The sequence below is a fragment of the Miniopterus schreibersii genome (genome assembly GCF_964146895.1).
Source record: "Miniopterus schreibersii genome assembly, chromosome: 7".
Classification (NCBI taxonomy): Eukaryota; Metazoa; Chordata; class Mammalia; order Chiroptera; family Miniopteridae; genus Miniopterus; species Miniopterus schreibersii.
The window spans coordinates 3,941,471-3,964,162 of NC_138108.1; the positions used below are offsets into that span (position 1 = coordinate 3,941,471).

The following is a 22,692-nucleotide window of genomic DNA, read 5'->3' on the forward strand; positions in this document are numbered from 1 at the left end:
ATTTCTCTTGACTTCTTTCAGGAGCCTGCAGGGAGCTCATCAAAAGGAAGGGAGGCCCAGGCCTAGAAGGATAGGGCCTTACCTCGTTGGGGGCATTATGCAAAACCGGAGTTGTTAGGGCTTCAAAAATTATGGGAGTTGATAATGCTTTGCTGAAGTAAGTGGAGTCCAGAATAAGAGGGCCACTGTCACCTGGATGCTGACCCCACAGCACACTCTGCCCACAGCCCATCCCCAACCACTCCAGGACTCCAGCTCTGTTTCTTTATTTCTCCAGCTCTTCTCAGAGCGGTTTGGGTTCCATGACCCTGAAGGGTGCTTCCCAAAGAGCACACTCATGACCTTAGCAGAAGATCACAGCTGATGAGACTCCAAATGGCTAACAGCAATTGGTTGGTTCAGTCAGGCGAGGGTAGGTAGGGGCAAGGGTCTCCAGGGAATGGCAGGGCGGGCACTTGGTTGTAGTGCGCCATGAGGAAGATGCCAGCAGTGCCACAGACAAAGAGCGAGAGCGTGGCGAGAAAGCAGACACGGTCCAGCACACGGCCCACTAGGAACCACTCCTCCTTCCCCTGTGTGAGGGAGGCAAGGTATGGGATGACCAGCGGTAGCACCAAGCCAGCCCTGGACCCCTGAACCATCCTTGGCCTTCCAGCAGGCCTCCATTCTCCATTTCCTTGGACCCTTCTCACCTACTTCCAAGCCTCAACCTGGCTTCTCCATGGTCCTCTGGCCGTGATGTCCCCCCTCCTCCCCACTCCCAACTCTACTTTTTCCATCCCATCATCCTTCTATGGTCACCCCTTCATCCTGCCCCCAGGCCCTCACCAGGTACTCACAGGCCTTTCCCACCCAAGACCGGCTTACACTGTCATAGTGGCTCCGCTCGTGTCGGGCATGGGCAATGAAGTTGCAGGCTTCCACACAGGCTTGGATGGCTGGGGCGGCCTGTTTCAGGCTGCTGCACAGCTCCTGGCTCTGCCCTGGCTCTGGGCCTTTCTCTGATAGATGAGATGGTCAGGTTTGTGAGTAGAACGGAAAAGTAGGCAGAGAAGGTGGCCCTTCTCTCCCCAACCTGTACATTTGCCCAACACTCATCTGCAGTGCCGGGTGCTTTGGCCAACAGACAACCTTCCCTGTGTAGAGTCCACTGGGAGGAGTGTCCCCAATGTCACACCCTCTGCCTCACCTAGTTTCTCCAGGGCTGCCCTCACCAGTCCATTGCGCTGCCACTGCCGGAAAAGAAGTTCACTGCGAGGCAGGCAGAGGGCTGCCTCCTCCCCACCTGAGATCGACCACCTGGCAGAGGAGCCATTCTGCAGCCTGGGCTGGGCATCCTGCATGGCCGCTGGGGCCAGGGGGCGCACGTGCATCCGCAGCAGCTGGGGCAAGAGTCTCAGGAACACCTGCAGAGGAGGTGGGCAGCCAAGCTGGGCTTCAGAGCAGAAGGTGAAGGTCGGTACAAAGGGCTCATGCTGCCAGAGGTCGGGAGGCAGCACATCAGAGGCAGTGGCTTGGCCCTGATACAGCTCAGCTGCTCTCTTCCAGACAATGAAGCTGGATCCCCACACTTGTGCGTATTAGAATCGCCAGGGCAATTGTTCCATACACAGGTTTCTGGGCCCCACCCCTGCTATTCTGGCCCAGGATATGGCAGGAGTCCTGGGAATCTGTGGCAAAGGCTCCACCTGATCATTGCAGGTGGGCTGCAGATCACACAGGCTCTGGTGCCAGACTGCCTGGTCAGAACCCTGCCTCCTCCACTTTCTTCTTGTGTGTCCTTAGGTAAGTTACTTAACCTCTCTGTGCCTCAGTTCCTCATCTGAAAAATGGAGAGGATACTAATACCCACTGCATAGGGGTTTTATGAAGATTAAATAAGTTACGCCGGGCCGGTGTTGCTCAGTGGTTGAGGGTTGACCCATGAACCAAAAGGTCACTGGTTTGATTCCTGGTCAGGGCACATGCCCAGGTTAAGGGCTTGGTCCCCACTAGGGGGTGAGCATAGGGCAGCAGATTGATGTTTTATCTCTCTCCTTTCTCTCTAAAAAATCAATTAAAAAATATTTAAAGAAAGATTAAACAAGTTAGTATGTGTAATATGCCTGCCACTTGGTAAGCATTCACTATTATTGTTAACTCATTTGGTCACATGCTTCAACATACACACAGGACAGATTAGCTGCTGACTATGGTGCGTCAGGAATATGCACAGGGCTGGGGGTGCTGAGGAAGGTGCATGTCGAGGGACAGGGCGGGAAGGTGCTGGAACGGGCAGGGGGGTACTTGCCTTGCGAACCCTGCAGGCCATGGAGTGTGTGTGGGGGGACCGCAAGGACACGTTGAGCACCACCACAGCATTCACGACAATGAGGATGGTCACCACCAGGAGGAAACTCAGGTACCTGCCGGGTGGGGTGGGCAGCAGGCAGGGCTGGCCCTTGGGCACTGCATCCCCAGGTGCCAACCCCGCCCTTAGCGGCTGCTCCCCTAGCTCCCTTGGGCGAGGGGCTGGCATTGGGAGGGTGGCAGTAGGGCAGTGCCCAAGAAGGCGGGGAGGAGGTGGGTGGCAGGGAGGCCGGGCCTTACTTGCTGATGAGTGGCACTGCCTGGGAGGTCTCGGGCACCTTCTTAGCCACAAGGAAGAGGAAGACAGTCTGGGCCAGGAGCACGTTGATGGCCACGGTACACTTCTGGCCACCCGCTGCGAGTGACCAAGAGGCTCTCAGAGCAGGTCTCAATCTCCCTGCTGTGGGCACCTCCCCCTCCCCACAAGGAGCCCACTACCCCTGGTCCCAGCTGGTGGGGCTGCTCCACCAGCTGTCCCCTGTGGCGGGGCCAGTGGCTCCCGTCCCGCAGGCTCTGGGTACCCTTGGCAGGAAGGAAGTAGATGAGAATGGCGACGGAGGAGATGAGCACACAGGGAGCGATGATGTTGATGACGTAGAAGAGGGGCTTGCGCTGGATGAGCAGGTAGAAGACCACCTTCTGGTGGCCCGCCTCCTCCGCCGGGGCCGCAGCGTCCAGCAGCATCTTGGCCGGCCGGTGCCGGATGGCCCACTCCCCGTTCTCTGTGGGTGGCAGCCAGGTGGGCGCGGGCAGTGGGCTGGGCAGGCCCCTGCGCCCACATGTGCCCGAAGGATTGCCCTCGAGGGGCAGAAACAGCGAGGAAATTCGGATACTTGATCTCTCTCCCTCTAAAATGGGAGCCATTATCTGAGGAAAATCAGAACTTTGTAGGGCCTTTAAAAAACCATTTTATGTTTTGCTTAGTTTCCATCTTGAGTTACGTGGGGGTAGGGGGGGAGCATGACCTTGGCCTAGCCCTGTCCCCACAGCCAGGACCATCGGGGGCCCTGGGTGGTTACCTGTGAAGGCCTCAGGGTCAATAAAAATCCACTGAATGGTCTGACCATCTTCCTGGCTCAGCTGCAAATTGATCTCGTTGGTGCTGTAGGTCTGGGACCTGGGGCGGGAGGGAAAGAAAGGAAGCTGAGTGTGTGTAGACCCACCTGTGAGGTGTATGGTATAGTCATCTCTGGGCAGTTTTGCCTCAAAAAGTACAGCCAGTCTGGCCGGGGTGGCTCAGTGGACTCAGCACTGTCTCATGCTCCAAGAGGTCACGAGTTCGATTCCCGATCAGGTCACATGCCTGGGTTGTGGGCTCGACCCCCAGTAGGGGGCGTGCAGGAGGCAGCTGACCAGTGACTCTCTCATCATTGATGTTTCCATCTCTGTCTCCCTCTCCCTTCCTCTATCTCTAAAAAATCAATAAAAACTTTTTTTTTTTTTTAAAGTGCAGCCAGCCCGGGCTGGTGTGGCTCAGTTGGTTGGAGCACCTTCCCCATAGGCCGTAAGGTTGTGGGTTCCGTCCCTGTTTAGGGCACTTAAGGAGGGCAACTGATCAATGTTCTCTCTCACATTGATGTCTCTCCCCCTCCCTCCCCTTTCTCTAAAGGGCAATAGGCAGATCAGCTGGAGAGGGTTAAAAAAAAGTGCAGCCAATAATTTCTGAGTTCTTCACAAAACCCTGGCAGCAAGATGAGGGGGGACTCGGGCTCTTTGGGGCCCCAGGGAAGCTTGAGTTGAAGGGGTAGAGGCTGTGGCTCAGGGCAGTCGCCCGGGGCTACTGTGTCCTGCCCTTCTGCAGCCCCCCGGGCAGGAGGGGCCAATGGTCAGAACAGAGGGAACCGTCCGAGCCCCCGGTCTGTTTACTGAGGAGGGCCTCCCTGCGAGGCCTTCCCGGGAAGACTGCTCCTCCGAACTGGAGGCCGCCCTCCCCGGAACCCCTCCCGCGGGAGGCTGCAGGGTGTGGTGGTCTTGTGTGTGCGTCACACGCTGTGGCATGTGTGTGCCCTCACCCACCCACTTCAGGCGTTCATTTCTCCCCTTGGGGCACAGGCAGGGGAACCGAGGGAGTGAGAGACGTTGAGTGAGGGGCCTGGGGCTTAGCAGGGAGGGACGTGGTGTCTGCAGGTGTCTGGATCTGAGATGTGCGCAGGGGCCCCAGAGAACGGAGCCAGGACCCTGGCCGGAAGCCTCGTGTCCCTGCCTGGCCACGGCCCCTCTTAGGGCAGCTCCCTAAGTCCCCCCTCGCTCCAGTAAATGGACTCACTGGAAGATAAGGGAGCAGTTCTGCCAGTCGAAGGGGAAGTAGGTGACAGAGATGGGGCAGGAGGAGCGGAAGATGGCAGGTGGCAGCCAATAGACGCAGCCGTCGGGAGACACGAGCACGTTGCAGTAGAGGGCCACCTCGAACACGCCGTCCACACTGCGGCAGGCCAGGCCCCGAGGCTGCTGAGACCCACACCCGCACCTGCCCTCTGCCCCGCAGGGTGGGGCCTCCGGACACCACCCCCTCCCAGGAGCCACGCCCCTGCCTGTCCCCACCTGGCTGCAGGAACCAGCACCTTCCCCAGCGCCCCAGCCCGCCAGGCTCCCCAGGCCCCATCCCATCACCTCCTCCCGCTCTCTGCAGCAGAGGTCATGGCACTTAACTTCCTGCGAAGTGCCAGGGCTCAGTGCAGCGCTTTTCCTGTATTGCTGGCTCTCCACAGCTTCAATGGGCGCTGTCCCCAAGGGGAGGGAGGGGAGTGGCCCACGAGGGCAGCCAGCCCAGGATGGCAGAGCTGAGTCTACAAGCAGCTCTGGCCCGGGCCCAGCCCTCCTCACCTGCTCTGTCCAGTAGTCTGTCCTGGTCTGTACCTCTCCCCAACCCCCCCGCCCCGCCCACCGTCACCTCGTTTTCCCAGGCCCCCCTCGTCCTGCTGGGCCCTGCCCTCATGCCCTTTACCCCCCACCCCGCCCCGTGCCCCTCCTCACTTGTTCTCTAGCACGATGTCCGGCCGCCACACCATGGTGGACGGCACCCTCAGCACCCACAGGCCTGCGTAGTCCTGTGGGTCCCAGCGAAGGCGATAGTCACACCACTGCTGCAGGGAGAGGGCGGTTGCCAGGCCCCTGCTCTCCGTGTGCCACACCCTCAGGAACAGGAGCCCAGCCCAGGGGCCCAGAAGAGGCAAGGGGGGGACACTATGGGACAACAGGCAGCTCTGAGGGCCTTGGGGCCCCGTGGTAGGGAGCCCTGATAAAGGGAAAGGGGGACAGGGTGATCTCTTACCATCTCTATCCAAACATTGGTGGTGAGGGCCTCCTCTCGCTCATTCTGGGGGTACAGGCCAACGTATCACCCCCCATCACTTGCCCTCCCCAGACTTTAGTCTCCAAGTCCATTGTTGAGTCCCACAGGACCCCAGCCTCTCTGGCAGCCTCCATGGGAGAGTTCTGGCCTCTCCCCCGTGGGGCTCTCCCCACTCCTGGAGCCAACCCCTTCCTCTCCCCAGCAGGTTCCGGACCCAGTGCCCTGGCCCCTCTTCCCCAGCAGCCTACAAGCTGCAGCTCACCAGGGAGATGAGGTTGGTGAGGGTGAGCTTCAGGCTGACGTTGACCACGTCCGTGTCCCGCTCGGCAGGCCGCAGGTGGGGGTCGTAGCTCCGCATCAGGTCGGCCAGCAGACGCTCCTCCTGGTTCCGGCCCTGGGCTCCTGCAAAGACAGTGGTGAGCCTGGGCGCAGGGACTTGGGGGCAGAAAAGGGGAGGCCAGGGGAGCATGTGACATGGAAAGGCCAGGAGCCGGGGTGCGGGGTAGGCTCCAATAGCCCTCCATCCCTCCATCTCCTGAGGCCTTGCACCCCTGGCCGGCCTTCCCCAGGGCCCCAAGCCCCTGTGTCCGCACCCAGGCAGAGAGCCAGCAGTGGCAGGAGGAACAGCTTCCCCTGGCCCCCATGCATGGTGTCACAGCTCTCCACGGTGATGGGTGGGACGGCAGCTCCCCAGGTCTGAGGACTAGAGATGTAGACTCTGGGTCTCGTGTAACAGCCCACACTCCCACCCCAGCCAGCCCTGCCAGGCCGCCCGGCCCCACCAGCTGTCTGACCACAGCGCTGTCAGCTGTTCTCTGATGGACAGAATGCCAGGCTCAGGTTACCTGGGCTGGGAGGGGCAGAGGGGCCCCGTCTACCCCAACGGAGGTGGTCTAGCCTCCATCCCCGCTCAGATTAGTTGTCCCAGATTCAGGGTCCAACTGGGGAGCTGAAGATGCAGCCAGGCCTCATGGGGTGTGGGAGAGAAGGCAGAGTGTGTAGGGAGGCTTCCTCCTCCTGCTCCCTCCAGCACATCAGGATTTGGGGAGATGTGAAGGCTTTTGGTTAGGTATGTTATGTTCCTGAGTTTCTCTATGGCATGGCTGAGGACCCCAAACCTCTCCCATCAGCCTGACATCTTAATGGGTCACTCCACTGGGCTAAGACACTGGAAGGCAAAATGCCTACAAGAAAGATGCATGATATCCCCCAGGCTTTGGCATCTTAACACAAATTAGTGTGTCAGGTCAGGGTCCACCCATTCTCAGAGGCATGAGTCCCAGCCTAGTAAGCTTTGTGGGAAGGAGGGCTGAGAAAGATCTGAAACTTGGGGCTCTTGTGAGTAGTACAGCTCCTGGGTAGGGGCTCCCCTGTGGGGCCTCGGTATTTATTAAATCATCCATAGACTTAGTGTCCCTAGCCTATGGCAGGCACAGCTCTAAGCAGGGAGGACCCAGGATGCACCTGAGTGCTCGCAGAACTCAGTTCATGGGGCAGATGGACAAGATCGAAGTCATGGCCCCCTGAGAGTCAGATGAGGGAACCTGGAAGGGCCAGAGAACAAGCTCCATCCACTGTATGGTTTGTGGTCAAGGGAAGGGTCGGGCTAAGGCTGATCTGGGAGCCGACGGCTATGACCAGGCTCAGGCCACCTGTCTTCTGACCATCTATTCCAAGCAGACAGGTCTGCATGCCTCCGTTCATGGGCAAGACAGAAAATGCAGGTTCCCAGAAAGCCACCCACCCTTCAGCATCCTGGGGACAGGGTGGCAGATGCCTGTGAGGTCTGGAGGAAGCACCGGTTGAGAACACGTCCCCCACCCCAGAAATGAATGATATCTGTGGCATTTCAATGTGCGTCAGGAAACCGGAAGTCAGCTGACACGCCCTGTCCTTGGAGATCCAAATGAGAGGTTGGCCCGTACCCCAGCAGTTTCAGTTGGGTGTGGCAGTTGGGGGTTGTCTTTTCTGGAAGGCTCACAGCCGCGGAGCCAGGCCTGGCACGGGGAGGATTCGCCGGCTGCCGGGGGAAGTGTAAAACCCGCGGCCAACACCACCACCGTGTGGCAGAGAGAGGCAACGACAGCGGCCCCGGGCTCCAATCCAGGCCCCCTTCTCTCTGTGCACCAGACAGGGACCCTCTGGGAGTTGGTGGAGGGAGTTGGTGGCCCAATCCAGGGAAGGCTGGACTTCCCGCTCATCTGACAGATGTAAGTCCAAGCCAGTTTTCCTATTCATAGGGGAAAATGTGTACCTTGAATTTGTGGATGACTTACATTGGAAAGAAGTAAGTAGGGTAGTTTTAGGCTATTCCTCATTTCCGTGGAAAGACTAAACACATCACCTCCTGTATAGATGAGCTCTTGGGGCCACGGACTCCCTCCGAGGAAAAGAAGTTGAGCTGTGGAGCCCTTAGGCCAGGACCTCAGGAGGTGAGTGATTGGGCCCTCTGGGCCTGCTCCAGCCCTCTCAGTCACTACACCAGGCTCGGGTGTAGGAGACCCTCACGAGAGACCCTGGGCTCCCAATCTCTGCGACCGAGGCCCTCAAATGGGGAACGAGATAAATAACCACATCTTAATTTGCAGGACACATGTCAGTATGTCACACAGACTAGCAAATTTGATTTTCACAACACCCCGTGAGCGGGACTTATTTTACACACGTTTTGCAAATGAGAAAACTGAAGCTGAGAGCTGAGGAATGGCTTGTCTAAGGTCACACTGCTCCAAACTACTCAAAACTTTTTCTCTTAAAGCAACAAACGTTTATTGTCTCCCACAGTTTCTGGGGGCCAGGAATCCAGGAGCATTTCAGCTGGGTGGTTCTGGTGCAGGGGCTGTGATCTCATCTGAAGGTCCCACTGGGGCTGGAGCATTCACTTCCAAGTTCACTCCCCTGGCTGTTGGCAGGGGGCCTCAGTTGCTTGCCTTGTGGGCCTCTCCATAGGGTGTCCCTCATGCCTCCTGGCTTCCCCAAGTGAGGGTGAGAGTGAAGGGGTGAGAGCAAGAGCAGGGTGGGGGGAAGAGGGGCACTGCAATGTCCTCTACAACCTAACTTAGAAGTGACATACCCTCACTCCTGCCTCATCCTGCTGGTGACACAGACCAGTCCTGGTATGGTGTGGAGGATACTACATGAGGGAATGCGTACAGGAGGTGGGATTACTGGGGCCATCCTGGAGGTGGGGGTACCTCACAGAACCTCATCTCCAAGCTCCTCCAGCCTCAGGCTTTAGCCCTTAAGATAAAATTGGTGGGAGCTCCCTTTGGGGTAGAGTGGCTAGATTTAACAAATACATATATAAAATGCCCAGTTAAATTTGGATTTAAGATAAATATGAATAGTTTTTTTAGTGTAAATAGGTCCCAAATCTTTCCTGGAAATCCTACTTTGGAGAAGAGAAATAGGTGACAGGGAGGAGACACTCCTGGGGGAGGGCTGAGTTCTGGGGCTCTGGGTGGCCCATGTGAGCTCAGGTTGATGGGCTGACCTCTGGCCTCTGTGGCTGCTGGGCCCAACCCTCCCACCTCAGTCCTCAGCTTTCCACAGGGACCCAGGCAGAGTGGCCAAAGCAGAAAGGACCGGGGTGGATATTCTGCAACCTAGGTGCCCCCACCCCTGCCCCAAACCTCCTTCCCTGAAGGGTCTGAAGAGGGAGGTTCCAGGTGGTGCCTCAGGAGCCCAAGGCTGAGGGGTTGACAGGAAGTGAGGGCATGGAAGCCCACCTGCTCTACTCCCACCTGGGGGGGGGAGGCAAGAAGAGGCCTCTGTCGTTCTCACAGAGGGGTCCCAAAAGGCCAGCATGAGTGGCATTCTCCTGGCCCTTGAGCCAGGCCCCTGTCTCCCCCCGAAATTGCCCTGCCCCACCCACCAGCTGGTGTCCACTCAGACCTTTTGGGTGGCTCTTGTCTTTATTTACTGAAGAGGGGGCTTCTTTCCTTGGTCTCAGGAGGCCCAGCTCATCTCCACCCCAGCCATGCAGGACCAACTGGGCTCAAGTTAGGGCCAGGAGTTGCCTCCCCAGGAAGAGGTTATCCTTCCTCAGGCATCCCTGTCCACACAGCTACCTGCCACCCCCCGAAGGCCTATCCCTTTCAGGCCAAAAGCCCCACTGAAACTGCCCTGGGAGCTGGGCCAGGCTGGGCAGGGCAGGCCCAGTCTAGATGAAGCGCTTGTCCTGCTCCAGGTAGGAGAAGGGGTCCCCAGGAAAAGGCTGGGATGGGGGTTGGTTGTAGGCGCCCTGCAGGAAGATCCAAGCCGTGCCCACCACCATGACAGGTGTCACCACAAACAGGCAGAGCCGGTCCACTGTGCGGGCCACCCGGTTCCAGCAGTCCTTCTCCTGGGGACAGGGTAGGGGGCAGAGACAGTGGCTGAAGAGGGCCCTCCTACCACAGACCCATGCCCTAAGCTGGGGCCCAGTAACAGGCGTGGCCTTGGTGTGTCTGTGGGGGCTGCCTTGAGCTTACAGCAGACGGGACATGCTGCATGGACCCCGCAAGGGTCCAGGCCCTACTCCAGCCACAGGCAGGGCTGATCACTCTGTCTGTCCAGGAGACCAAGAGTGGGGCCACAGCCTGAGTCCTGGCTGCTCAGTGCTGCCACTGGCCTGTGTGAGCTGGAAGAAGGCACCCTCTCCTCAAGAGAAATGTTAGAAAGCTGTGTTACATTCAACAGCCACGGAAGGCTGCCTGTTAAGGGTCTGGCTGTGTCTGCAGTATCAGGCTTGAAGCTGAGAATGACTGGCAGCTGGGAGAAAGAAGGGACCCAAAGGGATGCCCAGAATGTGAAGCCATGTGTGTGCCTGGCCCGGTGTGCTGCTATGGGGTTCTAGGCAGGGGCCCCCGTCCCTGGGGGGCCTGCATTCTGCACCCATTGTCAACTTCTTCACCTAAGTTGGTGTGTGTGTCTCTGAGGGGAACTGTGTCCCCCTAGGTAGGACACACTTGCTCAGTGTACCACTTGAACCCCTGCACATGGCAACCCTGTGGCACTCACCTCATTGTAGTTGTTCTGGTCCCTCATGTGGTTGACGATGAAATTGGCCCCGTCCACAGCGGGCTTCAGCTCACTGAAGAGCTCCTGCTGGGTCTGCTCAGAGCCTGCCGGGGGCCGGCCTGCGGGTACAGGCCAGAGGTGGGCATGAGGCCTGCCCCCACCCCACCTCCCAGGCCTGCCCAACCCCAAGCCACCAGGCACCCACGCGCTGTGGTGAGGCGCCGGGCCAGCCCGTGCCGCTCTGACTGCTTCTCGAACATGAGGTCACTGCGGGACTTGAGCGAGAAGTACTCCTCGGCCTTGGAGATGTAGCCCAGGGAGCTGCTCCTCCGGACCAGGGCCCCGGGGCTGGGACCGTCCTCCTCAGGGAGGGACATGTGGAGGAGCCTGGGCAGGGTCTCTAGGAAAAGCTGTGGCAGGTCGGGGGGACACAGGAAGGCCATTTAACCAACGTGAGTTACCTTCACGCATCCAAACGTCTCTGACTCCCCTTTCAGGCTGCCATAAAGCGCCAGATGGAATTTTACAGATGCCTTCAACCGTGTAAACACCACTCAGATAAGCCATCAAGCATTATCCCCAGAAGGTTCCCTCCTGCCTCCCCACATCAATTCCCTCTGCCCCCAGAGGCAACCACCAGCCTGACTTCTAGCACTAACGCCTGCCCTTGAACTTCACACAGAGGAACCGGCACGGCCTGTGCTCCCTGCCTGCTGCTTTCATGTAACGTTACACCGGGGAGGGCGGCCCACGTGCGGGAGGGCGGGCGGGCGGGCCTAGCAGCAGCTGCTGCCCTTTGCTGCTGCGGGCGCTCCCCTGCGCCATTCCCCGCACTGTTTCTACCTAGGCTCCCGCAGGGGACCTGAGGGCACTTTCCAGCTTTGGGCTATGGGCAGCCCTCACCTTCTTGACGCTCTCGGACAGCACGTGGGTGCTGGGTGTGCGGAAGTGAATGTTGAGGACGATGACACAGATCACCACGACCATGCTCACCAGTATCATCCCAAAGAGCAGGAACCTGTGGGCACACACAGCCCGGGGCCTCTGGGACGTGGCAGGACACGGCAGGACATGTCAGGGTGACTTGGGGCGAGGTGGGTGTGGTGGGGAGGAAGGGGGTCACTCACTTGCCGATGAGGGGGATGGCTATGGAGGTGGCAGGCAGCCGCTTGGAGATGAGCAGCAGGAAGACAGACTGTGCCAGCAGCACTGAGATTGCCATTGACGTCTTCTCACCACCTGCGGAAGCCTGGACTTAGCCGTGACCTCGGGTCCCAGAGGGTCCCGAGGACCCTGCACCATTGTGGACCCTGCACCATTGTCCACAATGCCATGGTGCCCTAATCAACACAATAGGCTTTGGAGCTAAAGTGACTGGGGTCGAATCCCAGCTCTGACACTTACTGGCTGGGTGGCCCTGGGCTTGTAGCCTAAGTTCTCTGTGCCTCAGTTTTCTCAAGTGTTAGATGTTGTGAGGACCAAGTGAGAGTGTGTGTTAAACGCTGGTCATTCTTCCTGGCACTGGGTAAGACCTCAAACAATACCGGCTGTCACCATTAGCCAATACCCTGCCGCTCAGCCATCCTGAATCACAGATCTGACGGGTCCCTCCCTCACGGACAACCCGGCCCTGCCGTGTTCCTCCCACCTGAGCTCCTGAGCAAACCATGTGGTGGCCACTGTGGTCACAGGTCCGGGGCCCTGCCCCAGCACCCTTTTTCTATGTGCAATGCACCTCTCACCCTGTCTCAAGCAGGGGCAGGGCTGGGTGGCATTTGTCGCTGGGATTCGCTGTGCCTGCTCTTAGTAAATATTCTGGGGCCAAGTGAGCACAGGTGACACTTGCTCTTCTCAAACCAGGTGAGCGGGGATGCACCTCTCCACACCCTGGTTCCCTAGAGCTCTCGTGTCCCCCCACTGACTCAGTAGCTGATGGCTCCGTGTGCCAGGCCCATGGCCACATGTGGTGACCACGGCAGACCTGACTTTTGCTCTGGCAGAGACAGTCTAGGGCCCTTGGAAAGCTTGTCATGGGAGGGAGAAGTAGGGTCCAGGAAGGACAGAACTCCCCGGGGCCTTGTCCATTTGGGGGATGTGGGACAGGGTCAAAGAGCCCCGCCCCTGGCTGGCAACATGCCCCTCATGCCTGGACCCTGGGCAATGGTGACCCCCAGGTGGCTCCGTGAGGAACTGAGAGGCTGGGCTGGATGGCCATTGCTCTGGTGACCTAGGAGGCGGGGAGAGGCTGCCCAGGAGGCCCGGGAGCCGGGCTGGGTGCTGAGCTCACAGTCAGCCGGCAGGTAGAAGACCAGGTTGATCATGAAGGAGATGAGCACACAGGGCACCAGGATGTTGATGATGTAGAAGAGGGGCTTGCGGCGGATGACAAGGTAGAAGGTGATGTCCTGGCGGCTGGGGCTGTCCAGCGGGGCGCTGGGGTCCACGTTGATCCTGGCCGGCCGGTGTACTATCTCCCACTCTCCATTCTCTGAGGGCGGCACACAGGCGCCTGAGGGTCAGGCTGGGTGAGGGGGCCAAGGGGGCTCAGGGGCGGGATGAGGGACTGGTGGGGTGCAGCCAGGCCTGTCTGTAGGGCCCTGGGGACCGGGAGGCACTCAGAGGAGGGCTCAGGTTCTGTTTGTGGGTCTTTCCCTGGGGATCGGGATGGAGGTTTCAATCCTGCAAGGGGCACATTTTCCTCTGGGATTGATTTTTTTCCCCTCTTTGGAAAAAATAAGCGCTGAGGCCACAGGTGGTTCAAATGAGTCTTGGGGATAACAAAGCAGAGAGAGTGCGAGCCCCTCCCCCAACGTCTGAGAAATCAGCAGGACGGGGTCAACTCTGATGGGTGGGGGGTGGGGGGACTGATGGGGGACCCATAAAAGATCTGAGTCCAGTCACAAGTAGGGGGCGGGGGCACTGGGAGGGGGTGATGTACACCCTATTGGGATGACAGCGGAAGCCCCAACCATACCCCAGACTGCTCTGGGACAGAAGACTAATCCCCCCCACCTGTCAGCCACACCCAGCCCCAGGGACCCTGTTCAGACCCAGAGGGTCTTCTGTCCTGGCAGAGGTGGGGTGGGCACTGGTGCCCATTTGTCTCTGCCTCTCCGACACAGTCCCCCCAACTGGTCTCCTTTTCCTTTCAACATGCTGGATTTGTGTCGGTAACTCCGAGGGGTGTCAGGTGTGGGTGCGCAGGCATGTACTGGGGGGGGAGGTCAGTGTGCCCGTGTGACTCCGCGGAAGGCCCCAGAGCCTGCCCACCTGTGAAGCCCTCGGGGTCAATGATGATCCACTCCACAGGGTATGAGCGGCCCTCCTCCTCCTCTTGCTTCAGGCTCAGGGTGATCTCCTTGGCCGTGTACTTGAGCGAGCTGGGAGGGCGGTGGGCAGAGGGTGGTCCTCAGCCACCGGCTAGGGCCACTGATGGGGAAGTGTCCCACTGCCTCTGTCCTTAAGGGCAGAGGGGGCATTGTGGGGGAGGGGAACTCCAATCTGGACAGAGCAGGACCTCTGCCTGGAGGTGGCCCCTGGTGGGGTGCCCTGGGGGGAGGGGTGGCTGGAGCGGTGGGTGCACCTGAACTTGAGGGAGCAGTTCTGCCAGTCGAAGGGGAAGTAAGTGACAGAGATGGGACAGGAAGAACGAAAGATGGCAGGTGGTAGCCAGTACACATAGCCTGAGTGATGGAGCAGCACGTTGCAGGAGTAGGAGATCTTGAAGGAGCCGTCATTGCTGGGGGCAGGGACAAAGGCCACAGTGAGCATGGGCCAGCTTCAAACCGGCAGGGTTGAGGGAAGCAGAGGCGGGAGGACAGTCAGAAGCTTGAGCTGCAGGGGGAAGCTAGGGGCGCTTAGGGAAAGGGGGTCAGGGGTGAGGGGGCCAGGGCTGAGGGGGGCCAGGGAGGGCTGTGGCTCAACTTGTTCTCCAGCACGATCTCTGGGAGCCACAGCATGTCAGGGGGCAGGCGCAGGATGCTGATGTTCCCAAAGTCGTTGGTATCCCACTGTAGCCGGCTGTCCGTCCAGCCCTGGAGGCCAACAGGAAGTCAGCAGTGGGTCCTGGCCCCTCACTCCCCCCAGCTTCCCTGAGAGAAGACAGGACAGGGTCTAGGGCTGTGACAAAAGAGCTTTGGGGGAGGTGGGGACCCAGGTGTGCTGTGCACAGCTGTGGAAGGTGCGTTATTTCCCTTGTGGACGCAGACTTATGTCATTTATGAACTTCTGACAGGCCGCAGCGGTCGTCTCCTAATAAAGTCAGGATACTGTGACACTGTCCCATGGGTGAAGACTCCCAATGCACCCAGAGGCTCTGCTGGGCTAGTGGCAGCACTAGGTGGGGAGGGGCAGCTGGGGGGTTCTCTGTAGGCAGGAGCCAGTGCCTCCAGCAGGTCAATGTCTGAGGCAGGCTGGGGATCCCCAAGCAGAAACGGGCCCAGGGGAGTCCAGCCCTGCACCCTTACTGACCCCCTCCCGCTCTGAGTGGGGTGTTCTCCTTACGTGCTCGATCCACACGTTAGTGGTGAGGGTCTCCTCAACTTCTTTCTGTGATTGAACAGGAGGGCTGTCCCCCAGGGTCCTACATCGCCCTTTCACCTGCTGGCATTCATCAGGCACCTCCTCCCGGCCGCCCCCCGGGAAACCATGGCATTGGCCTGAGCAGACACCTACCCCAAGCACTCAGGAGCAGGTGGGTAGACCAGGGGCTGAAGTGTGTCATGGGTGTGATGGGGGGGCACCCCAGAGTGGCAGCCGGCGGGGAGGGGCATCAGCCCAGGGCCCAGGGGGCAGCACAGGGCATGGAGAGAGGAGCTGCCACAGGCTGCCTGGGGCCTTGAGCTTCCTCCATGGCCATCCCAGTCCAGGAGAGAGCCAGGCCTCAAGGAAGCTGTCCCTGCCGTCCAGTCCCCGGCTCAGCCATGGAGGGGCCACTCACCAGGGAGATGAGGTTGGAGAGGGTGAGGGCCAGTGAGATGTCCACGCTGTCCTCTTGGTGAGCCACGGGCCGGAGCTCCTTGTTGTAGCCCTTCTCCTTGAAGAGGTACTGGATCAGCCGTTCCTCCTCATTTAGACCCCAGCTGCCTGGGGACAGATGGGGACAGGGTCAGGATGCTGGGCAGGGGCTCAGAAAGGAAGCTGCCCTGAGGTCTTGCAGGGGCATCCAACCACTCTATGGAGTGGGGCCCTGGTGGTCGGCCCTCCAGGGAGAAGTGGCAGTGGGAGTGGGAGTGGGAGTGGGAGTGGGGAGGGGGCTGGAGGCCGGGGGCGGAAGCACCATGTAGGAGGGGCAGGAGGGTACCATACTGTGGGGAGCCGGGGGAGCCCGATGATGTCCGATCTTACCACACACCACCAGGGTGGCCAGCAGCCCCAGTGTTAACACAGGCCCCTCCATCCTGTCTCTCCAACGAGGTCCTGTGTCTGCTCCTCCTGTGCACTGGGCTGGGGAATGTGGGTGAGTGGCAGAGGGGACAGGTGCAGAGTGGGGGTGGAGGAGCCAAGGGAAGAGGCAGCCGGAAACGAAATTGGATATCTCTAGGCTCTGCTGCAGGGTAGGGGCAGGTGGCGAGGGGGTGGGGACAGGGACTGGCTAGCTGGACAGAGGCCCAAGGACATGAGGCGAAGATCCCAGGCTAGGAGTCCCACCGCTAGCCGTGGGGGTGAGGCTGGGTGGAGGCACTGGACGCTAGGGGCAGTGCTAGTCAGCCATGGCTTGGGGAGCGGTGACGGGCAGATCAGCTGCCATTTCTTGGGAGGCAGACAGGTCTGCTCAGATGGGGGTTTGGCAGCCCTGTCCTGTGTCTTTGTGACCTCTGCCCACTGCTTCTGGAGGCTGGGCCTGCCGTGCAGGGGCCCCACTCCCAGAGAGGTGATACCCCCTCCCCCCCAGTTCCCATCCCAAGAAAGCTCCAGAGTTGTCTCTGTACATCATAAATAACATTTATTAAAGCAACTGTGATTTTCTGATGACACATCTGGGGAGACACATGCGTCCCAGGGCCCAGGACCCCTGCCCCACCTCACACATATGGCCAGCTGTAGCAGTGACAGCTTGTCATCATGCTCTCTGACCCTCTTAGCCCCTGGGAGCAGCAGGTCCTGACAAGGGGCTGGGGGCCCAGACGTGGCTCATGGCTGCCTGGCTGGGAGAACCTGAGGGCCAAGTGGGCGGTGTCCCTGCCCCCCCAACCCTCGGATCTGCCTTGCACCCTTCTGGGCTCCCTGGGGCTCTGCCCTGGCCTGAGCAGCCACGCGGAAGGCCTGCAGGGCCTGCACCAGCAACCGGGGGAGGCTTCGAGCCAGTGTGGCTGGCTCCAGGCCCACCAGGCCACCAAAGACCACATGTTGGTCCCCCAAGCTAACCCGAACCCAGGCTCGAAAGAGCCCTGTTATTGTCTTGGAGCTCAGATCGGCCAGAACCTGCAGAGGGAGGAGGTGCTCAGGGGCCCACTACCCTACCCTTGGTCCCCTCCTCCTGGCCCCTCAAACTCTCACCCAAACCCAACCCCCTTCCTTACAACCCACAACCTTGCAGACTTCCTGCTCACTTGGACACCCCCATGAGTCCCTCTACTCACACCTTCCCCCTCCCAGCACCCCTTCACACCCACCCAGCACCCTAGCTTACACACAGCTGCCCTCCCCACCCCCTTCCCCTTGGACCCCTCCCCCAAGGCTGCAGCCGGGAAGGTCCTCACTCCTGCTGGGGAGGGTGGCCCTTCTGTCCCCTACCAATCAGGGCTGACCCAAGTCTGCATTCAGAGGCCACTGTGAAGGAGTCTGGGAAGCCAGGGGACCTACCTCCTGGAAGTCCATGGCCAGGCGCTCTGAGGGGACCTGCAGGATCCAGGCATGGGTGGCCTGGAGGGTGGACAACTTCTGCTGCAGGGGCTCCAGGCCAGGGCAGTCTGCAGGAAGGGAGAGGCACCAGCCCGGAGCTGGGGTGCATTCCCACCAGTACCTCAGGACCACCTCCCAGGGGGCAGCTTCTCGCGCTACAGATGGGGAAACTGAGGCTCAGAGAGGTTAAGTGATAGCACAAAGCTGAGCATTTTCTGACACTGATGAGGGCCCAAAGCCACAAGTAGCCCAGTCATCTCCCTGCTTCGGGGGAGGGGGAGAGCGGGTCTGCGGGTTGCCCCAGGGGTAACTGCTTCCCAGGGCAGATCCCAGGAGACGCCCCCGCCCCCACCCCGGCCCTAGGCCCGCTCTTGGCCCACTCCCCTGGCGATGGCCGGCAGGGGGCGTAATTACCGCGCGCGTCTCGGCTCTGCCGTAGCCTCGGCTTCGGGAACCCGGTGCCAGCAGCGGGCGATCCTGGGGAGACACGCGGTTAGGGCAAAGCCTCTGCCGCGCAGGGCTGGGGCGAGGGCCGGGCTGCGAGGGCTCGGGGTACCTGGGTGCAGCCGCTGCTCGCGGGCCGGGTGCCCAGGAGGCTCCCAGAGCGACGGAGAGGGGCGAGCCCGGGCCGGGGCCAGGCGCCGCATCCCGGGGCGCGGGCCGAAGAGCTCCTGGGCGCCCCGCAGCAGCCCCAGCAGCGTGTGCGCCAGCGAGCGCAGCTCTGCGGGCGGGACAAGGGTGCGGCTGGCGGCCGGTCAGACGCGGGCGAGGCCCCCTGCTCCCCGCACGGCCCGGGAACCCGGCTGACCGCATCGCCGTCGGCGCTGCAGGCACCGCTGAAGCGCGAGGGGCGCACAGGCGTCCTCGGGCCCGGGGCACAGGCGCGCGTGGAAGGCGCAGGGCGGGGCGTCGTCGGCCTGCGGCTCCCAGGCCAGCAGCTCCCTGCAGCTGGGCTCGCGGCTGGAAGGGGCCGCTGCCGAGAGCCCGGGGGCCAGTGCACCACCCGTTTGGGGCCCTGGCCCCCGAACTCCTGCCCCGGGGGGAGGCTTTCCCGATGCAGAAGGGGCTGGAGGCGGGCGGGATGGACACGAGGTCGGGCTCGTCCCAGAGCTATCGGCGGGACGCTGCGGGGCGGGCAATAGGAGCCCAGCACTCACCTCGCATCTGCTTCCAGAGCCAGTCCCTGAACACGGCCACACGGGTGTAGACCCCAGGCTTCCCGGGCTCCCCGCATCCGTCCCCCCAGGAGGTGATCCCATACAGGACCTCCCTGGGGCGGGGGTCAGGCTCAGAGCAGGTGAGGGGGCCGCCAGAGTCACCCTGCGGGGACCCGAGCCAAGAGAGAGGGCGCTGCATGGACCCCTCGCCCCACCCCATTGGCCAGCCTTAACCCTGGCTGGGTAAGGCAGCTCTGCGCTCCGCTGGGGTTACCACCCTTGGACCCATTCTAGCCATCAGGACACAGAGGCTCTGGGAAGGTGAGCGCCGGCCTGACTGCAGAAGGACAGCGGCCCACCCAGCGCCCTCCGACCAGCTGGGGCTCATACCTGGCACGAGTCGATGCCCCCGGCCAGATAACCCGCACAGAGCATGGTGCTGGGGCGCAGCCCGGCGCCCAGGGCCCTTCGGCAGGTGTCTGCGCTGAGCAGGGGCACGCGGGCCTCCCGCACCGCCTCGGCCCCGGGCCCGTCTGCAGGGAAACCGTGGGCGGGCTCAGGCCCGGGTCGGGGGCTCCGCTTGGAGGGCGCCGCGTCCCACTGGCCCCCTTCATTTTCTCCCCTTTGCAAGATGAGGGCTGCATTTTGCGAAGACGGCTAGGCGCAGGCCCGAGTCCTTAGGTGTCGGCCTCCCCCACCTCCGTCACCCCGGCCCCAGGTCTGGCCCAGCGGGTACCTTCGAAGAGAGCCCCCCAGCCGGCGATGGCGCAGGCGGTGCCGGCGGGCGGCTCCCGGGGTCCCTGGGGCAGACACACGGGGCGCGCCGCCCCTGCCGGGCTCACCGGCGTCCACAGTTGCACCAGGGCAAGGTCGTTGTGGAAGGTCCGAGGGTCAAACTGGGGGGGGGGGGCGTCGTGTCAACGAGGTGTGGGGTGCAGATGCTGTTCCCGGCCCTGAGGGCCCGGGGCTGCCCTCTCACCTTGGGGTGGGGCAAGATGCGGTTCACCGGCACCTCCTCCGCTTGCTCCCCGCGGGGCCCCTGGGCCAGGGTCACCGTCCACAGGAGCTCGTTCGGGGCGCTGCGGGGCGAGCGGCGGGTTCCCTGGAGACCCTGCCCTCCGCCCACGGGCACCGCCCGGCGAGCCCGCTCCCGGGGCCGCTTCCCCGCCTGGCCGGGGGCAGGGAGGGCGGGAGGAGCAGAGGCTCCGGCCGCCAGGGGGCTGGACGCGCGCCCCGTGTGCGCGGCCCGGCGCCTGCAGGCGGAGCAGCCGGGAGCCGGGGAGGAGGGCTGCGGCCGCCAGGGGGCGGCAGAGGCCGGCCCTCGCGCGCCGCCCACCCAGCCATCTGGAGTTGGGGGCCCGGGCAGGGCAGGGCCGGGGCCGGACGTACCCCGCGAAGCAGTGCGCCGCCGTGAGCACCCAGGACGCCGCCACCAGGACGCCGCCGCACAGGGGCTGCCCGCTGAGCTGCAGCCGCACCAGCCAGGGCCAGGCCCCGGGCTGCGCTGCGCTGCCCCCCACGATGCGGCCCTGAGCCCGGGTCACATTGACGGTCCCGGGGCGCCTCTCCCCGCACAGCTCTAGAAAGGTGGGAGCGACGTCAGGAGGGACAAGTCCTGGCGTTCTCACCGTCGAGGCCCCTCCAGGGCCCACCTGCTCTCAGCCCTGCCCCCTCGAAACTTTTTCAGCCTCACCTGGCTCAGGTGGCTCTGGGAGCAGGGGGCCTTGAGGCCTGGGGCGCCCAGGTCCTGCTGAGAAACACACCTTCTGAGCTTCACTGCCACCCTCCCACCGTCCCTCCACCCCAAGCTGTGCTCAGCCCCCTCTCTCCCCTGGTTCCCCTGCTCTTGCCCCACCCCCCAGCGGTCAGGGTCGGTCTCAGTCTCAGCAGCCATGAACTTCTTACTGTTCTCCCAATGAGCCCAGGCTGTTCCTGTCCTCCTGCCAGGACAATGCTTATGCACAATGCACAGGCTGTGCCCCAAGCCTGGCATGCATGCCCTTTCCACTTAGAGAAACCTTCATAAGCATTGTCCTGGTTGCAGCCCCACCCAGTCTCTGTCTCCAAGACAGAGTCAAGTCTGAAGGCAGGGGATGGGGTGGACAGGAGAAAGGGATCCAGGTAGTGGGTGCAAGCTCACCCGTGCAGGGGGTGGTGTGGTTGGCACAACCTTGGCACTCGTGCAGTCTATGCTGGATCTCCATCGCCACTAGGTTTACCGCCCACTGGGCGCTCCTCTGGGCAGCCTGCAATGCCTTCGTCCCCTGGGCCGACAGAACTGCTGGGACATGGGGCACAGTCATGCATGGTTGGGGAAGAGCTGCAGGCTTGTCCTCCTTGCCCCTGTCCTGGGAGACCCACAGGGAAATGGGCTGGGCTCTAGGGCGCTGGGGTGGAATGGGAGGAGACAGAGCCCCAGGGCCCCATAGCCCCAGGGTCCAGCACTCAGAGCCAATGGTTCTGGATTCTCAGCCCAAGATGTCTCTGTAATTCAACTGAGCTGGGCTGGAATCCTTGAAAATGGCCCTTCATTAAAAACCTTGAAGGAAAAAGAACACCCTCAAGAGACAGACATCAGAGAGCTCAGACTTATTGATACAGAATGACTGGGGTTGAATTGCCCACCTTTGGGCCCAGAGAGCCCAGGGGATGCTCCGGCCCTGCCCTCCCTGCCAAACCTGGGAACTCCCCTAATGCGCACCCTCGCTGGCTCCCCTCCCTTTCCAGCCTCATCTCCCCTCCTCTCCTGCCCTCCCTCTCCTGCCCTCGCCCCTGGCCCTTCTCCCGGCAGGGTGGGCGGAAGCCAAAGGTCCTTGTGAATGCTGGTGGCAAGCTGATGTCCCTCTGCCTGGACCCCCTTCCTCTCTGCTCCTCCCTCCTTGGCTGCCCCCTCGACCAGCCCGGGCTCACCTTGCAGGGTGCTGGGGGGCAGGCACATGTACGGTGGGTGCCCGCGGGCAGACCGTGGGTCTAGGAGGGGCAGCAGCAGCAGCACAGCCAGCATGGCGACCAGGAGCCGGGCACCAACCCTGTCCTATTCCCCCTCGGGTCCGCCGTCCAGAGGCTTACCCTGTGGTACTTGCACTGAATTCCTGTCCCTCAAACCATCTGGCCCTAGTCTCTTACATCAAAGTCTCCACTGCCCTGGGGCATCCCTCACCTGGCCCTTAGCTGTCGGCGCCCACAGGGGAATAGGGCTTGGGGGACTATATAGAGGACAGACAGACTGGGGGGGTACAGGGGAGGGGGCCAGGGTTGAGGGAGGGCACTGGGTAGTCCGCTTGACCCTCACCTTTGAAGTCTCGTCATCGGGCTCTGAGGCCCCCCTTCCGTCAAAGGAGCCCTTGTTTCTGCGGCTCCATCAAAGGGGCCTGGACAGCCGAGAAGAGCTGACGGTTGGGCTGGGGCCAGGCAGAGGGGGGCTGGGGGGCAGGGGCTGGCCCTGTCTCCAGGGCTCAGATCAGGGGTTCCCATCTGCTCAGTTCCCTGAGGAAGTCACAGCTATGCTGGGGGCAGACACTCACGGGGGGAGGAAGGCAGGGGGTGTCTGAGGGTCCCTGTGGAGGTGCCCGAGCTCCCAGCTCCTCTGTCCCTAATGGCTTGGCAGTGCCCTCCACAGCGTGGCCATTTCTAAAGATGATCACAGTGCCCTAATTAGTGCCCTGACCGCCCTCCTGGGGTAGTGGGGTGGGAGAAGGCAGAGGCAGGGGCACTGGAGTGGCCTGGCCAGGAAGGCGGGAGATGAAAGGCCCCACCAGTGGCCCAGTTCGGGGACAGGCCCCGCAGCTCCTGACGCTCTCCCAGAGCCCACCCCGTGCAGGGCTGGGCCTGGCCCACATTGTTCTCAGTGGCTGTGACCCTGATATGGCAGAAAGAGTCTCATAGGAAGGGCCACAGATGGGCAGCTCTCCTGGGACAGAGCCCCCACGTGGGGCAGAGAAGAGGTGCCCTTCTGCCCCACAAAATGTCCTGGGGCCAAACAAAGAACCCTATCACCCCAGTTCATGCTGGTGACCTCCCAGTGGCTCTGGCAGGCCTGGTGCTTCTCCA

General features: G+C 61.6%; 3 protein-coding genes across 4 annotated transcripts; all 3 read right to left on the bottom strand.

Annotated features, from left to right (window-relative positions):
* Positions 1 to 261: 261 nt before the first annotated feature.
* On the bottom strand, positions 262 to 6,344 carry CHRNG (cholinergic receptor nicotinic gamma subunit; the record flags this gene model as incomplete). 2 transcript variants are annotated; one of them, XM_081142945.1, is made up of 12 exons in its annotated part: positions 6,235 to 6,344; positions 5,904 to 6,043; positions 5,621 to 5,665; positions 5,323 to 5,432; positions 4,616 to 4,771; positions 3,369 to 3,466; positions 2,871 to 3,071; positions 2,590 to 2,704; positions 2,291 to 2,405; positions 1,190 to 1,406; positions 868 to 1,001; positions 262 to 572 (listed from the first exon to the last, which is right to left on the bottom strand). In XM_081142945.1, the coding sequence occupies exons 1-12, from the start codon at positions 6,287 to 6,289 to the stop codon at positions 399 to 401; spliced, it is 1,560 nt and encodes a 519-aa protein (XP_080999071.1). In that variant the 5' UTR covers positions 6,290 to 6,344. The 2 variants fall into 2 exon arrangements, with proteins under 2 accessions (XP_080999071.1, XP_080999070.1); XM_081142944.1 differs by lacking the exons at positions 262 to 572; positions 868 to 1,001; positions 1,190 to 1,406; positions 6,235 to 6,344 and having other exon boundaries at positions 2,141 to 2,405; positions 5,323 to 5,429; positions 5,904 to 6,192.
* Positions 6,345 to 8,390: 2,046 nt separating this feature from the next.
* Positions 8,391 to 17,483, bottom strand: CHRND (cholinergic receptor nicotinic delta subunit). Its single transcript, XM_081142834.1, has 13 exons — positions 17,447 to 17,483; positions 15,989 to 16,087; positions 15,582 to 15,727; positions 15,146 to 15,190; positions 14,567 to 14,676; positions 14,226 to 14,381; positions 13,913 to 14,022; positions 12,930 to 13,130; positions 11,770 to 11,881; positions 11,546 to 11,660; positions 10,848 to 11,052; positions 10,643 to 10,761; positions 8,391 to 9,986 (listed from the first exon to the last, which is right to left on the bottom strand). The coding sequence occupies exons 2-13, from the start codon at positions 16,038 to 16,040 to the stop codon at positions 9,804 to 9,806; spliced, it is 1,554 nt and encodes a 517-aa protein (XP_080998960.1). The 5' UTR covers positions 16,041 to 16,087; positions 17,447 to 17,483; the 3' UTR covers positions 8,391 to 9,803.
* PRSS56 (serine protease 56) lies at positions 16,775 to 21,646 on the bottom strand (the record flags this gene model as incomplete). Its single annotated transcript, XM_081142855.1, has 12 exons — positions 16,775 to 17,065; positions 17,447 to 17,553; positions 18,042 to 18,206; positions 18,294 to 18,458; positions 18,643 to 18,805; positions 19,033 to 19,175; positions 19,379 to 19,538; positions 19,622 to 19,721; positions 20,032 to 20,221; positions 20,336 to 20,389; positions 20,813 to 20,920; positions 21,553 to 21,646. 12 exons carry the CDS (start codon positions 21,644 to 21,646, stop codon positions 16,775 to 16,777), a joined length of 1,740 nt encoding a protein of 579 aa, XP_080998981.1.
* Between the last annotated feature and the right edge of the window lie 1,046 nt (positions 21,647 to 22,692).

What these genes read in the sequence shown, in the direction of transcription:
- CHRND (XM_081142834.1), bottom strand. Translation starts at nt 16,040, where the DNA reads ATGGAGGGGCCTGTGTTAACACTGGGGCTGCTGGCCACCCTGGTGGTG. An exon ending in TCTCCAACCTCATCTCCCTG is followed by an intron (nt 15,191 to 15,581) that starts GTGAGTGGCCCC and finishes GTTCAATCACAG; the next exon opens with AAAGAAGTTGAGGAGACCCT. An exon ending in GAGATCGTGCTGGAGAACAA is followed by an intron (nt 14,382 to 14,566) that starts GTTGAGCCACAG and finishes CCCTGCCCCCAG; the next exon opens with CAATGACGGCTCCTTCAAGA.